Raw genomic sequence first — 17772 nt, forward strand, 5'->3', positions numbered from 1 at the left:
GAGCTGTGATCATTGGGATGGTCAGACTTGAAACCTCACTTGAAACATGGGGATCACGAACGTAGCAGTGACCGTATCTTGCAGTAATCTAACAGACAAGACGGCACTGTCCAACGGTGCGGTCATGTGCTGCCTGTTTCTGAAGGACGATTCCAAAGTTTGGAAGAACGTAGGCGTCACTGAAGTTGTCTGGAACACAGATAGTCCTCGAGTAAGTAATCCTCTATGTTTCTGCATGTGTAGTTAAATCTGGAGCGTTTTCTAACATACTTTCTGATTCGTACCTGGCTTGTCAGTCCATAGTCAGTCTCAAGCGGTCTCAAGCCTACACAGAGCGCAGAATCAACTCCAGTTAGGCATTGGAGGGCGATCACAGAAGCAGATCGTTGCTGAGAATGAGTTTAGCGGAGTAAATACCGGCACTGCCTGGCTACCGATTCACGAAATTGGTGTACAATCAAAAATGTCGTTAGAAGTGACCTCATCGCATCATTGCAGTGGTGTAGCTAACTTTCTCACCACTAATTACAACTACACTAAATGGCCAAGGTAAACGCTGTAAAACTGCAGTAATGTGATATATTATTAGAGTATAAAAAGCAAGACGTCTATTCTCATTTAATATGTACCTCACATTTATAACTAAGTACCGTATATCCTTTGTTAAATGCACCTTCAATAGTAGCCACACTTGAGTAGTGCCACGATCGATTTTGAAAATAAGGGCGTAAATATCATTTTCAAGTGTTGGCTAATTTTGAATAGTCGCAGCATCGATTTTAGGAACTAAGGTAAGCTGTGTTTAGCCAAGTACATATGGTATTTGCCATCTAAGTTTGCATTTGAAGAACAAAGCTTATAACACTGTAGAAGAACTACGTACCAGCATAACCATATATGCAAAACTTATTGTAACAGTTAGGCACTTCAATGAACAACTACTGGGCAGACAAGTACCTTACAAGTAGTTTAGCTGACAGGCAACTATGTATATTCCCTACATTGATATTGCATTCACCCATCTGGTTTACCACTAATGTACTTACTGTAAAATTATATTGCAGTTTGCAAATGGTTTTACCATTTTACATCACCCAAGAGGACAAGGTGATTACAAGCTAGTGGTGTATGTAGCTAAGAATGAATCACTTGTTGGAACACTGTTGGAAAAATTTGCAATTGGAGAGGCAGAGTTCACTGTTGAAGAGTTGATCACTTCGGAATATTTGGAAGTGGATCTGACCCATCATGGTAAGTAGTAGATATAGCTCTTGTCCATGGGGTATTGGCTTACACTTAAGCACTGGGTGTAAAATTTCCCCTGTTCTGTAAAAATGCTATTATCACTTAATTGTAGAATAACAACACCAAACCTAAGTTTGTTTGTGGTTTATTTGTGCCAAGCATTATGTTGTGCCTGTGACCCCATTGTAGGTAAAGTGGTTCCTAAAGCATCTCTCTGTATATGGGGTGAGGTTTATGATAACTCAAAATATGACATTACCATGCAACTGTTCTGCACCAAACTGAACAAGAAAGGAATTTTCAATAAGGTAAGTATTCAGTGTGTACATGCTTGCTCTTATAGTGTTTACACTCTTGAAACTAATTGTTAATGGTGTGTTGTTTTGTGTTGTTAGATTGACACATTTCTGGAGATTTCTAAGCTGCAAAGAAATGGCATGTTCACTTTGGTACATCGAACTGATGTGGCCTATAACACATCTAACCCTCGGTAAGTTCATAGTTCATGTATTAGAAGACTTACAAAACACAATGGCTTCATAGTGTAATTTGTTATTGTGCTAACTGATAGCACCTTACTTTGCCAAGGTTGCTTGGTTACCGTATCAACTTGTTTGTGTCCATGCCATTCAGGTGGTCTACATTTTCTGAGCCTGTTTCAAAGTTGTGTAGCAACCAGTGGGACCGGCAACTCCTTTTTAGTGTATACCAGTATAACAGGTCTGTCATCATCTTAATCACTATAGCTGCAGTATAATCAAATTATTGTGTTCTCTTATAGAAATGGTAACCATGATATGTTGGGGTACTTTTACACTTCGCTAGAAGAAATTTGTTCACCTGAGTAAGTGCTGTTATATTTTATACTGCCCTCACCACAAACACAATTAGTATATAATTCTGTTAAGCATGTCATGCTCAGTTTCATAACATGGCGCAGTATTGTGAATGATCTAAACTAGATAGGATGTCATTATCTGATAATTACACTTTTATAGGGAATATGGTGATGTTTACATTAAAGAAATCAAGTTGATGTCCAAAGGAAGAAAAAAATATGAAACAGTTGGAACGCTTCACTTTGGTTCAATCAGGTATTGCTTAAAGTTTTCGTGTGCTGTGTAATCACTAGATGATCTTCTTAGGGCTGTTCCGATTTATTCCATGCACGATTATTTTAAGAATGGATTCAGTGTCAAACTAACAGTGGCTATGGACTTTACAGTAAGTCCTGCATAAGTTCATGGCTGTTTAGTAATGTTATGGTTACCCTGACATTAATTGCAGTCTTTGTAAAGGCTGTATCAGGTAATTAGGATTACCACAAACTCTAAGCAAACATTATAAACAATGACCATATACATATACGTAGTTTATTTGATTCAGTGTAAGATTGTAACTACACACATAACTCTCATAGTTGCTACTGAATATATATTTTAATTCCAATAGGCATCAAATGGCAAACAAACTTCACCAGATTCCCTCCACTATTTCACAGAATATCAGGTACTATCACACTGAACATTGTGTTGAAACTGAAGTGTGATTGACACCCACCACAGGATAATAATGAATACATATACTGTCTGAAGACTTTAAGGTTGTTGATGGATGAATGTAACTATAATTCTTCTATTGCTGCTTATGGATTTGGAGGCCATTCATGTGACAGTAAGACCACATCATCCTGTACTGCATTAAATGAAAACCCTGATAATCCTAACATTGATGGAATTGAAGTAAGTCTTAGGGACTGACATTTTGTGATGTCAAAATCGAGCACAAAAATACGTGCCCCAACATAGGAAGATTATTAATAAATCTCACTATAGTTTTCTCCTGCTTTCTTCACGGGGAACATCAGAAGTTAAGCCTTTAATACCCACTGTTAAAGCTTGTCACTCCTACATAATTGTAGGCCGTGCTTGCTAACCTGTGCATTGCAAACCTTAGCAGTTTGTTATATTGTGTATATAACTTTTATGGCTCTAATATAAATATGGTGGGTTTGTACATGCAGGAATAATCATGTGTTATTTGATTCCTCATGTATCATATTACACAATTTTGTGTTAGAATGTGATCAAAGCATACAAAGATCATCTGAAGTCAATTGAGTTGGATGGACCTGCGGATTGTTCTGCCATCTTGGACAAGGCAATAGAGCAAGCATTGATATCAGTTAGCAGAGAAGACAAGATTTATCACCATCTAGTGATATTGACTGTAAGAAAAAAATAAAATAATTCACAACATACCTATTGATTCCTGATTACACTTTATACAGTTAAGCTAATCTGTTTGCTTTTTGGTATGCACAACCGGGGCTAACTGTTAGTATGGGATAATCTTCATGTATTATGTGATCTCTCCTACAAAATTACCGCAATAGCCTTAACTGATCATCCATTGAAGACATGTTTGATATACTTAAAATAATTAACTCTTGTATGTTTGTCTGTTTTCTCATCACAAGTATTTGATGTATTCCCATTTGCTACAGAACAATGTCATGACCGACAAGTCACTACCTGTTGAAAAACTTGTGCTGACATCTGGCTTACCACTGTTTATCACCATTGTTGGAATTGGTGGATCAGATTTTTCTAAAGTAAGTTGTTCCTTGTTTGTTGTGTACAATGTATCATCATTACATGCTGATAACACAGATGAGTGAACTCAATGATAGTGTGATAGTCCAGGATGTAGCCAAGTTTGTACCTCTAAGACTGTGCATTCACAGGACAGGAACATACTTTTCATTGGTAAGAATTGTATCAATTCTATATAATTATAGACTTGTTCATTCTTTGGAGTTTAGAAGTAATTATATTCAAATTATTTAGCATCAATTACAGTATGTAATAAGTAGCTGATCACTTTTTGTTTACAGTCTCATGAACTTCAAGAATCACTATCAAGTCATTTTCTAAAATATATGAAAAAACATGTCATAAAGCCAAGAACTTTCCGAGCATCATTATCATCACTATCATCTGCAGTATCACAGTGCTCAGAGTTGGAACCTTATCTTCAACGAAGCAGCATCTCATCTGTAATATCTTCAATATCAACTTCATAATTATACATTCTATTTGTGTGTTAGTGTTTGTAATGTATTGTTAATTTCTGTATGTGAGTGTGATTTTTAACAAAATCCGAGTTGGAATTTTAGAAGACTAACTTCATAATGTTTTTGTAATTTTTATTTGACTATAATTATTAACAAATTCTGGGTTGGAATTTACTTCACAATTGTACTTGATTTTTTTTGTATGTGAATGATTTTTAACAAATTCTGAATGATGACTTTACACATGGATATTCACCACTGCAGTGTACACTGCCCTAATGTAATGGAGCTATATGCACTATGTTCTGTATTGCCATGTAATGTACAGAAGGAGGAAGCTTAAGGTGTAATAAATTTGAGACCAAGTTAACATATCATAATTCAAGCAGTATAGTGTTTACAGCATGTTACAGCACTATGTGACTGTCACAACATGTGGTACATAATATTTCTGCTGCCGACAGTGCCAAGAGAACATCTGATGTTTATATTTACCTATTATGCGATTATATATCCCTATATGCATATGTAGGGACTTATAAAGCAATAACTGGTGAACATATTGGTGCTTGCAACAGACATATTTTTTTGGTGCTACTAGCTATGTAGTGACAGGAACTCAAAAGTGCCACAAGATCAAGCCTGGTAATGTATAGCATAAAAATTTGGAAGGAAGACAAGTTTGGTGAATTAGAGTATTTTGTTAAACTGGCTCAGTAATGCAAGCAATTGTCATAACTATGTCAATTCCTTTTATCCAATAAAATGCTGTTTGCAAATTCACTCAACACCACCACTCACTGTTGACACCTGTCAACTATCAAAACATGTGTGGTCAAAACATGTGTGGTCACAACATGTATCACAGGTTTGTGTAACATCAAGTTGGCCTCACTGAGGATGTTGTCTTGTACTAATTAATTGTGAACATATCAGCTTCTGCCTTTAATAGGAAATATGGTGATGTGGTAATACCCAAAGAAAGAGAAAACATGGCATGAAATGATTTTAACACCTCAACTTGATATTGCATAATCCGGTGATAATGTTTAAACTCCATAGTAATAGTGGCCATTGAACTTTACCATAACCAAGTCCTGAGCTACATACGTATATAAAAACATACCCATTTAAACTGAACATTTGCACAAATGATTAAATAGTGGTTTGTTTCAGTACACTAATGTGTGGTTCAACCAAAACAGTATCTCCAAATGTATTTACATAGCTACAAACATAAAACAGTATCATATCAACTGCAATAATTTATATTTAGCCTGGCCACACCAATTATGAAAAGTTAGGGCTCCTGGTATACGCACACACCCAACACACAAGGGCTCAAGCATCTTAGACAGTAAACTCGCCATGTTGTTTATGAGACATAAGCTTGAAGTGTACACATACATCTAGCCACTGTATTCATTGTACTTATATGGATTACTATAGAGTATCAGGTGTGTATATCATGCACAACATTTTGTAATAACATAAAAAGCCCCTTTAGCAAGTATCAGATAATCTATGATGTTGTAGTTCTTCTATTGCTGCTTATGTATCAGTGTAATGACAGCAAAACCTGTTCTTTTTTGTGTTGTCTCTATATTTAATCCCATTGATGGAGTCTTAAGAGTTGACATACCTCACTCAATTTCTTTATTGATTGTTAACTGCATTAGGAGCCATACAGACAATGGCTTACCCCCCTTGAAGAACTCTGCATAACGTGTGTGGTATCAACATTTACAATGTCAAAGCCTGTTCTTCTACATATGCAATTGTAGGGTGTGATCTATTTTATTGCCAAACTTAGTGACAATTTTTGTACCTGTAGCCTTTGCATGGCTCAAATGTAAATTATCAGTTGTGCAGAAACAATTGCTATATATGTATGTGTATACTTATCAACTTTGTGCAGCACATACAAATACCATTAAAGTTGGTCGGTTTGACCTGCAAATTGCAGCCATCTTGGACGGATATCAGTTAGTAGTGTTTGTCACTTCACATGTATCTACTACCTACAGTGCCCACATTGTGTTTCCTGAGGCCATACATGCTGAACCAGACTTCTTCGATTTTAAGAATACTGTAAAGGTAATCTGCAGCTGTTTGTGATTCACGATCACATACAACAGATACTATGGGGGAAGTCTTAACAATCATCACATATATGATGTCTCCGATCCTGCATAACTTAAAATAATTGACTGACCATTCATTGAAGACGTGTTATCTAATGATTTTATTATAGCATCAGCTAATGGCTGTAATTAGCTAATATATGTTAATCTGCTTTCACTGAATGTTTGTAATCATATGCTACAAAACAATGGCATGGACGACAAGACATTGCCTTTAGAACATATTGCACTAACATCTGGTTTGCCATTATCACTGTTGTTGGAATCGTGGAGCAGATTTTAAAGTAATTTTCCACTTGTTATTGTGCACCATAATACCATTATTACACGCTGATAACATAGATGACTGAACTCTGTGATTATATGAGAGTCCAGGATGTGGTCAAGTTTTACTAAAATTAATTTTGTCCATGCATTTGCAAGACAGAAGCATATAGTCATTTGTAAGAATAATGTATCAGTTCTACTTGTTTGTTTTTGGACTATAGAACTCTATGAGTTACCCATTGTAACTATTTATTTATTATAATTTATTTATTAAGGCTTTACAGCACAAGTGCTGAAGGTCTATAGGACACCTGGCTGGTCCTACAGCCTGTTTAAAGTTGTTACACAAGTGTGTTTGAAAAGGTGGAGAAAGGAGAAAAAAATCCACTACTGGACCTGGGCGGCCTTGAACCTGCAGCCATCCCATTAACGTTCAACTGCTTACAGGAGTCTGCCAGGTGGTCATGTCAGGATGTTTTCTCCTTGTCAATTTCAAGTATATATATATATCCATAGGAACTCTAGAGAGTGACTTATTATCTCAAAGTACCCCATGTGGAACCAAATGGACATCAGTTTATTTATTAAGGCTTCACAGCACAAGTGCTGAAGGTCTGTAGGACACCTGGTCCTACAGCCTATTTAAAGTGTCAGTTATGGCATTCACAGTAGAAGATAAGTGGCGGCATTCTCATGCTATACCTCTTTGCAGACTCACAAACTTTAGCAGAACTATCAAGTCAACTTTGCTAACTAAATATGTACTGTACCAGTCTCCAGCAAGAAAGGAATTTGAGTAAGGTGGATGTGCTCTATATATTGTGATTGATAGTGACTGGCATGCATGCTTGCATGTTGTTATGATCTGCACACACCTTGCTAAACCAAATTTTATTGTTTAATGATGCATTATTTTCCATCAGGCATTGTAAGATTCACAAAATTTAAAACCATGAAAAATAGCCTTTACTATAGTTGGTATGATAAAATAACGTGCCCTATGACAAACCTAACTATGGCTATAACTCCAAAGTCATCTCTAATCTTGTGCACTTGCATATCTAGTGCTATATATATACAACAATGGGATTGGTTAGAAGATTTCTATATGTAAGTTGTACAATAGTTTCCTCTATAATTTTCTTTGCTATCCATGTTTTGCAGGCAGTCTACGTTTCTGTGGGGCCTGAAACTCCTGTTATGTGTACAAAATCTGTCACTGTATTTACCACAGCAGCAAACACACATATATGCAGTAAAACTGATTATGCAGAAATGGCAAGGATGATGATTGTTGAGGTATAGTATATACAAGTTCACTACACCAATAATATTTGTTCGCTAGAGAAGCACTGATACTTAAAAGCCATTCACTGCAGACAATTTGTAAATCAACAAATACCATGTGCTCCTACATCATGTGACGTGTTACAGTTTTGTAAATAGTTATGTTCCATATAGGAAGTATCAATTACCTAGTTATATATCATACAGTATATATATGGTGATGTGGACAAAAAAGGAAATCGAGTTGATGCCCAAAGGGGTGATCACATTTTAATTGACACATTAACTCATCTCATACCAGCTGCAGTTGGCCATGACTTGACTTCCTAGACATCTTGCAGCAAATGCCTGTCCCAAGATGTGATACTGACTCTCTGCGCTTTAGTCCTACTATAGCTACAACCTTCTTGCAGCGGGACATTGGTTTACATGCATCTTTGTAGCATTATCACAAACTCTTAGCAAGCAAGCATCGTAAACAATAAATACGTAACTGTATACATATAAATTTTAGGCAATTGATTAATGCATCACTACAACGTGCACATTTCCTAGTATATAGCTACGTACATATTCCAGTGAAATGATGGAAAACAAACTTGATGGGAATCCCTGCACTATAAAACATTTCACATATATAAAAGCCATCAAGCATCACACACAACATCCTGTTGTAACTAAAGTATTATTAACACCCACTGTAGCATACATATCAAGACTACGATGTTGTTGATGGGCAATACATAGTGGTCCTCAGTGTTGGGACAGTTACTTTTAAAAAGTAACTATAGTTACATATTACATATTACTTGCAACTGAACTATTTAGATACAGTTACATATTACCCATAAAATAAAGTAACTATAATATTATTACATATTATATTACTTTGTGTCCACAGCCTTAAGCTGTCACGTGTGAAACTGCCACCTTATCACGTGACATGATTGTGTTGTTGGGCAATGTGCAAATCTTGGTTATAAGTAAGAAGCTGGTGAATAAGCTTCATTCAGTAGGCTTCGTTACTTCGCTGCGGCTAGGCATTACTCAGTGGATTACTAATGAGATTAGTAACTTCGGTACTTGTAGTAATAATATTACATAATATTAGACTCGTTACAGTATCTATATTACTTAGGTAACACGTTATATTTGTAAGTAAAGTAACTTAAGTTATATTACCTGTTTTATAGCGTATTTCATTATATTACTTAGTTACCACAAAAGTAATAATTATTACATAACGCGTTACCCCCAACACTGGTGGTCCTTCTGTTTCTGCTTGTGGCTTAGAGACCATCATCCTGTTCTGAATTGAATGGAAAGCTGATATTACCATATTCCTATCTTTATGTATTTACTTTATATTGAAGGTTAGGGCCATGATACACTCTATTATGGACACTTAGGGAACCAATTAATTTTTTGCCTCTAATACAGAGGCTTTTCTTTCAGAAATAAAATTGTGTTGGATTGGACCTATTGGGACCAAAATTGTTGTGGAGGTTGTTTCTATTGTGTCCTTGAATTAAGGAAGTTCCACTGTACGGACAATGACTCACCTTCTTGAAGAGCTCTGTAATGTACCACTCATGAGTGTCCACAGTGTTAAAGCCTGTTGTTACTCCTACAACAAAATTTTCCTGTTTTCAGTATTGCTAACACATAAACTTAGTTTCTCATCCCCTGCATGTACCATTTGGTTTTTTGTGCTATCGGTGGCTGAGTTCAGCCATCCAGCATCTTTTAAAGTTGATAACTAGCTAGGGCAGTCTAAGGAAATTTTAGCTAGTTATCCAATTAAAATTGAAATTTGCCTCTTTTAAAGACTATTTTTAGGAAATGTAAAGGCAATTATAGAGTAGCATTAGCATAGTACATTCAAGCATTGCCCAGTGAAAATGTGTTGGGGGACCTCCCCCTGCTTATGATTAAGTTACTAATAATTAAGACCTTAGTGACAGCTTTTGAATATTTGCATAACTCTACTGATATAATTGCCAAGTAACATTGTATACTATCATCACTAGCATGCAGAGGATGCATGTACATAAACAATTATTATGCATTAATTTTGATGATGTCTCATGGGTCATATTATATACACGAACATTTAAAGCCAATTTAAGTTGAATGAGTCTACAAATTTAAACATGGCCATATCGACTGATAGCTATCAGCTAACAGAAAAGCAAATAGTATTTGAATTCACTTTCATTACGTACCCACATTGTGATTCCTATAAGTAAAGTACATCTTCTGATTTCTAGGAATCTATTAGGCTAGTCTGATTGCATAATATTATAACAAAAAGTGGACGCACCAATATTTCATGACTTCTGCGTATTAGAATTACCACTATACATGACTTTATTCCCAGACAGCTTGTAATCTATAGGTGAGTGCACACAGCCATGGAATTACCTTTGTCATGTGAAAAATATTGGTCTTGTTCTGCATCTTTTAAATATATAATGCATATCGCGGCTTGCATACTAGGAGCCATGCTACATTATTACATAGCTACATAGCTCAGAACTTACTATAAAGCACAATGTTCCAGCTCTATTGTGGTTTAATTTTTGTACTAATAAAGTTTGAAACATGTTGCCATAGCAGCCATAAAATATCACAAGATAACATGCCACACCCATATTGAACAAAAAGTGAAAGCATCCCAACTGTTTTCTTCCTTTCAACATTAACTTATAAATTCTCTAGAATGAATACTTACCAGGTAACAAGGTACTGTCTGGTACATAGCTACATGAATACTTGAAAAGTCATTAACATGTAACAAACATATTGGTTGATTGTCTGCAGTGGGTGGCTTCTGAATAACAGAACTTCTAAGTCTTGTGGTGAAATACTATACTTCAACATACATATCATGCATGTCATTTCTGTATCAACAGTTATGTAGCATATAGTACAGCAGATTTATGAAAAAATTTCTTTTGATGACTATGATAAAAGTACAAAAGTTGGCACAAAACTTGTTATAAACTTGAAACAGTTTGGTTTTTATTTAAGGTGAATTCATCCAAAATATACTAAGACTACTTTGCCATTCATCATTTACTCATTTAAACATGGTATGGCTAAGGTACGTAGGAATACACTGCACCCATAGATGTTTATCTGTTACCGTAGAAACCAAACAGTACTAAAGAAATAAAATTACAGTAGGCTATGGTACTTTGTTGATTATTACTATTTAAACAATATTTAGTTTGCTAAAACACCTCCAAACTCTTGTGCCAGTAATTATATTAGCCATGTCCATTTAGCTCTAAACTTATCACCATTTGGACTTGTCACACAACCCAGAAAGATGGTACCAGTCCCAATTAGCAGGGGCGGATCTAGGATTTATAAAAGGGGGGGGCTAACTCAAGGTACTAATCTCTTGGGTAGAGGTGTGCAAAGCACACTTCCCAGCATGCGAAGCATGCTGGAACTAGGGGGGTCTGGGGGCATGCCCCCCCAGGAAATTTTGAAAAATAGATGTTAAAATACTGCAATTTGGAGACATTTCCACATAAAATTCATACCTGTAGATATTTTATATACTGCCTTTAAATTATAGGTATGGCTCTCTGAAGCATTTTGCTAATGGAAAAGTTTGGGTAGGTACAGACAACCAAGTACACGATGCACCCCTCTCACAATTGTACAACACTGAATAGGTGCATGTTAGAATAATAATGTTGAAAGTGGAAAATTTTGAAATTTGAACAATACAAGATTGAATCTGAGAGCATTTTCAATGGAAATTGTGTACCTGAATTAAGTATTGCCATACATAATAGCTACACAAGTAGATGCATGAATGAAGCCCTTTAAACAGACTAATGCACTTCATTGTATGTATAAGTGCAGGCAGATTTGGAAAAATTCCATAACAGAACCAACTACATGTTTCCAGTGAATGCTCTATTAGAGTAGTTAGCTGACTGCTCTATTAGAGTATCTCGATCTTGTACACCTCCAATGCTGATCCGGGTCCTTGTTGCATAAACTTTAGCATAAATCCACTGATAATACCTTGGAAAGATGTTTATAAGGTGGTTTTATGAGTATTTGTATTATTAGTGATCATATAATTATGCTAAGACAAAATTTCATTATAATACTCAGCATATTGATCAAGTAAAGCCTAAAATATGAAGGGGGGGGCTTCAGCCCCCAAAGCCCCCCCCCTGGATCCGCCCCTGATTAGTATGGGTAAACAAGGAAAGGTATATGTGTAATGCAAGTGGTGTACAAGGCAGGTTTAGGGAGGGCTGAAGTACAAATTTTTACTATGTACATACTTACTAGCTAGAGCTAGTGGAAGCTACACTACAGGTGCAATCACATCTTAAGCACATGTGGGAAATAAAAAGATGGAAAGAGTAAGAAGGGAAGAGCTAATCTTTTTAAGAATATCAGAGGTTAAAAAGTTGAAATACTCTAATACCACTACCCTCGTTCACTTAGTTAAAGTGGCTTACAATGCTTGTGCTCATTCAACAAAATTCTGTCGAAACTATTTCTATATTCAATCTCATTAGGCTAAATTTGTAAAAAAATTCCTGTGGGCAATGCTTTAAGGCCTGACTTGGAAACATCCATTGCATATAGGTTAGTTACATGCTATCATTACACAACATTTAAAAACTGTGTACTTCCATAAATGAATATTAAGGTCACAAAAATTATTAACATGATACATATTCAGTAATGGAGTCTATGAAGCCCCCTCTCCCACTTTACTAAGCAGAATTTCATTCAAGATCAAAAAATACTCACTCTAATAGAACAGTAGCTGTTGAGAGTGACACTATCCAGCTAATTGATGTATAGTATAACTGTCACTCTATGAATATATAAATTAATGGTAAAATTAAATTGAACGTTTAGGAAATATTTGTAAAACCACATTGTCCATAATGTATAGGTAATTTGTGGTCCTGAAATAATATAGTTGTTATGATTTACAACCCCAAACATCTTGCAGACATCTTCAAATTACACGTGCAGACACGTGTAGATATCTTCAAAAGGAAAATTGCTGACCAATACTATATACCACCCAAGCTGAGCAGCCTTCCACTCACTGTAGCGGCATTCAAACTCCACTTCCAACATGCCCACTTCCAAACAGCATTGTGGAAGGCTGCAGGCACGTCCTCGCTCCCAAATTTGGACCCACTGGATCAGAACTTCTACCAGTTTTTAACCCACCAGGGCAGTTACCTGCACCGGATGAGGTGCTCAACCTCATCAGTTGTGAAAACTGGACACTTTGCTCTTGTGTTAAATTCACCCTTATACCTGCTTAGTTTATTTCAAATGTATGCATGGGACAAGCTAGCTGCCAAAACCCAAAGAAAGCAGACAGTGATGACAGTGGCAATGAAGAATCTGCATAGCCAAGCAAGAAAGAACTGAGCATGTAAACCATGGGATACCTCAGTTTTCTGAATTTCAGTATATTTTTTGTTCGTAATGTAATCATCTTGGCTTCTGCATTACCTTTGCAAGCATAAAATTGTTTAAAATTCCGATGTATCTATAATTGCATAGACTTTCAGTATTAGTATTATTAATGGTCATTACATAATAGCAACAGTTATAGGCTCAAGGCCTTTGAATTTGTCCATATCCTGTTATACATAGTCCAATAATTATCAAGTCTATTCTTAAATGGCTGTCACTACATAATTTGGGAGGTTGTTCCAAGGGTTAATCACATGGTTCGAAAAGTACTCTGCCTTATTTGTAAATATGAGACAGTAAAAAATGTGTCCTCTGGTTGGTAAGTCTTTGTTTAGAGTAAAGAAGGAAGTGCAATTAACATCACTCACATCATTCACTTTTTGAATGCTACATCAAAATGCTCAATGTTTCACATCTGGCACTCTCCAGATTTAGAATCAACACAAAAAATTAGTCTAGAAAAAGGTAAAAACTTATGTTATACTCTAAAACAAGGTCATCTGAGGCCGGTATAGCCTGGACCATATAAGGAAGTTAAATGTAAAAATGAAAATACTGCAAGGCAAGTTTTGGTCCAAACTGTTTGTTGCTATCACAAATCTATGAGTATAAAACTGGACTCACCAAAACAATTTTATCACAATTCCCTAATAACATGAGCCACAAGTGATAATAATGATGCTCAAGATGTTCTTAGCTCTATATGAGATGTCTCTTTATAAAATCACTTGATAGTACTGCTGAGTCTTCAATATAAGGCTAACACATTATTTACTTTCCTTCTACATATATGCTGCAAAATGACTGTTCAATTAGAGTGGTTTACAGTGGAATCTGACACTCAGGACACTTGAAAATGTGGACAACTGCATAATCTGGACAGTTTGTAATGATCCTAAAGCATCCTACTGATAATCAGGACACCTTGATAATCAGGACACCTTGATAATCAGGACACTTTTGGTTGGTCTCAAGGTGTCCTTAATATACAAGTTACTATACAAACAAGATTTAGTTATACTAAATACTTCACAAAATCTGCCCTGGCAAAATCAAATCAATAATTACTGTAATGTCTGTCCAGCTGCATTTTAAATTCATTTACAGAAGGAATATACAATAGATTGGGGTAGTGATTTCCAGTCATTGATTACTGTTACTATAGAAATTAGATTTTGTGTATGAATTAGTATGAGACTTGAACAATTTCTTTGTGTGACCACTTATTGCAAGTTAAAAAAATAATGATTATGAGTTTAATGCAAGTACATACATCAAATCATTCCTTTGTTGACAGTGTTGTAAAGATGGTATAGGTTTAGAGATGTCTTGATCTGTTATAAATTAATGTATATATAGATGCTGGGGCTTTTATGCTGTATTCTTTCAAGTTTATGATTGTATATAATTATTTCAAACATTTCAGTGCACAAGTTAAAATAGTCTAATGGTTCATGTAGTATATCATGATGAAGAAAAGAAATGTTCAATTTTTAAGAAGATTATGTTCAAAAGATCTTCAAAAAGTTGACTAATGTGCATGAAGGGTGCTCCTGACAACTGTTTAACATAAAACTTTCTCAATTAGAATGATACTGAAAGGGGAAATATGCTAGTCATTCGAAGGTAAACTATCTATCCACTCCATTTGTAGTGTCTGTCCCATATACACTGAGGATATATGACTTGTGATAATTCACCAACAATTTCCCACCTGTTGTGGGGTAGGTGGGGCAGGGCATATTATAAACACTGATTTTTAATTGTACAATTAATTGGGATTTGCATAGCATGAAATTGCTCCCAGGAGTTTGGTTAAATCACGGGGTGGTAGACATTGTGCTAACAGTGCTGTTGTACAAAGTTGTGCTTGTATATTGTCTTTTTAGACCAGTATCTCTCTATATAGTTAAGCATGCATACATGTATCTTACTGGTGCAATAGGGTTGGGTGGTATGTTAATCGTCTAATAGTGTTGTGAAGTATAATGGCTCTTACATCATCCTGGGGCTCGTGAAGGGTAGTATATACAGTGCTTTGAGGGACCATTTTTTTGTTTGATGTCTTTTAAAGATTGTCCAAAGCAAATTACAGATGGTATATACTGCTTTGATGTTCTGGTTTCACATTGAATGTGTTGTGGAATACAAACAAATTTGGATATCTTGTCTTCATCCTGGATACATTATCATACAAAACGGTAGTACTGTATATTAGGGATCATGTAGGTTTGCATTTTCTGACAAAACAATACAATACTGACCTGAGACTAGCCTTGCAATACTTTCGTGGTGCCTTGGCAGTATTGGATAGGCATACCCAAGCCCAAAAGTGCCTTCAGAAACTCTTCCAATGAGTTGCTACAAATTTTTTTAAAAAAATTATAGAATTTTCTACTGATTGACTTACTAATGCCTTCAACCAAGTAACTGCTAAGGCTATGGGCTTGAAATTTTCACTGTTAAACGTCACTTCAGCCTGACAGGTACCTTTTGGCATATGTATGCACAATGGGCTTTATCTTTGTCCTCCTTTATGTCCCATTCATAGCTCAAGGTGTTGATTTGTGGTAGCACATAGCTAGTCGATTCACTATTTTTGTAATGGAACTATTCATCTTTTCAGTAGTAACTATAGATCTAGATCGATTGCAGAGGCGCTTCTCAAACTGCTCTTCATTTGTAACGCTGTGTAACAGACTGAACATATAGCTAAAAACGAAGTGTAATGGTCACTTCACTTTAATTTTTAACCAGTAATCATGATTTAATGCTGACCTATATCTAAATGTCAATTTGACTTATCTACACATATTTTTGTAGTGTCTGAGGATTTCAAAGAATGGTCAACTCTATCTTATATGTCTAGTCAGACTGGGACCCTGTGTTGCTGGTGCCAGAGCCAGTGTCTAGTCACTATAGTATCTACAACTTCTATGCGCATACATTAGTGGTACTATACCAAATCAAGACACATGGTAGTGTGTCGTGTGGCCAAGAAAGCCAGCACACCACACCATGAGTATATTGACAGGAAGAAAGAAAACAGCCTTTTCATGCGTGCATAGCTCCATGACCCCTTCTCCAAAGCACACCATTTTTGCATTATAACTGTCTGCCGCCATACAGTAAATTTGATTAAATTCGCAACAGCCATTTGCGAGATAAGGACATTCAAAGTTCCGTTTTAATTTTTTTGTTTTTTTCTTCTTATGCCGTATTGGGGCTATGGGGCTTCAATTTATTTTTGCACACTTTGCTAAAATTACTATAAAACTCAAACATGTAACTTGATTGCCTCGATCTTTGGCACAAATAAAGAGCGTGTAATGGTGGATTCATGTACCAAGTTTGCTGTGAATCTGAGGAATATTCAAGGAGTTATGAGCGTTTATTCATGTAAAAAAAAATCTAACTTCTGTCGCGGCTACAGGGTAAACTGAGTATAGGAATAACTTTAATATCGGTGTGTAGATAGGCTGATCATTGTAGCAGTGCCTTTCACAACGGGGTAAAAACGGTGTACAAAAAGTGTCGGAAAAAAAATCTCACCAGGGGCCTCCATACCTAACACCTGCATCCTTAACTACTGAACCATTGCTACCTTGGCCGATCACCTCACTTAATTTTTGCTTTATAAATGAAATTTCTAGTTGAAATCTGCTTATAATCAAACATTTGTAATGTCATAGATCTACCAATAGAAGTACTAGATTGTGTTTCAGAATATTCTATGTATGTTCTATTGAAGTCTTCAAAAAAATGTGCACTCTATTAGAGTATTACAATAACATTATCAAATATTGAATTAAATCATGCAATGAAAAACGTGTATAAGTCTGTCTTCAATAACCATCATTGTATCTGCATAGAAAAGAAGAAATGTGAGTAAAAACAAACCTCAAAGTCAGCAAAGCCTGGATGAAAAAAGTTGTAAATCAAAGGTGGCAGCCAAGAAATGGCTGCAATGATGTTAATGATAATTTTTTTTAATAATGGCTGTGTGCATTGTTAAAATTTATTAGCATTAACATCATTGCAGCTATTTCTTGGCCGCCACCTTTGATTTCACAACTTTTTTTGTGTGGATTATCAGTTACATGCCTGTATGAAGGCATTGGACAAACTGCAAATGTCCGTAATATTGGTACCAATTTCATATGTCATGTTGTACTGCTCCAAAGAACCATCATAACATATTTGGCATTACGAAACAATCCACATCTCACTTGGCTAGTTATCCCAATCAGTCTTCATACCAAACAACCT

The 17772-nt window shown here is 35.8% G+C and overlaps 1 protein-coding gene and 1 long non-coding RNA gene across 2 annotated transcripts in view; one reads left to right on the forward strand and one right to left on the reverse strand.

Annotated features, from left to right (window-relative positions):
- On the forward strand, positions 1–4562 carry LOC136250479 (copine-8-like). Its single transcript, XM_066042686.1, has 14 exons — positions 1–211; positions 1065–1251; positions 1435–1553; positions 1641–1735; positions 1879–1965; positions 2027–2089; positions 2244–2339; positions 2391–2469; positions 2698–2754; positions 2811–2987; positions 3325–3474; positions 3752–3859; positions 3918–4013; positions 4142–4562. Exons 1-14 carry the CDS (start codon positions 47–49, stop codon positions 4328–4330), a joined length of 1668 nt encoding a protein of 555 aa, XP_065898758.1. The 5' UTR covers positions 1–46; the 3' UTR covers positions 4331–4562.
- LOC136250488 (uncharacterized) overlaps positions 4141–17772 on the reverse strand; it is a 15189-nt gene continuing 1557 nt past the window's right edge. The window contains exons 2-4 of the long non-coding RNA XR_010698559.1: positions 9582–9646; positions 9272–9328; positions 4141–8636 (exon numbers count right to left, since the gene is read on the reverse strand). This is a non-coding gene — a long non-coding RNA (uncharacterized lncRNA). The remainder of the gene's footprint in view (positions 8637–9271; positions 9329–9581; positions 9647–17772) is intronic.

Source organism: Dysidea avara, chromosome 3 (assembly GCF_963678975.1).
Source record: "Dysidea avara chromosome 3, odDysAvar1.4, whole genome shotgun sequence".
Lineage (NCBI taxonomy): Eukaryota > Metazoa > Porifera > Demospongiae > Dictyoceratida > Dysideidae > Dysidea > Dysidea avara.

Coding starts and splice junctions, on each gene's coding strand:
- LOC136250479 (XM_066042686.1), top strand. CDS start 47: ATGGGGATCACGAACGTAGCAGTGACCGTATCTTGCAGTAATCTAACA. Junction 1,554..1,640: donor AGAAAGGAATTTTCAATAAG/GTAAGTATTCAG, acceptor TTGTGTTGTTAG/ATTGACACATTTCTGGAGAT. Junction 2,340..2,390: donor CTTCACTTTGGTTCAATCAG/GTATTGCTTAAA, acceptor TGATCTTCTTAG/GGCTGTTCCGATTTATTCCA.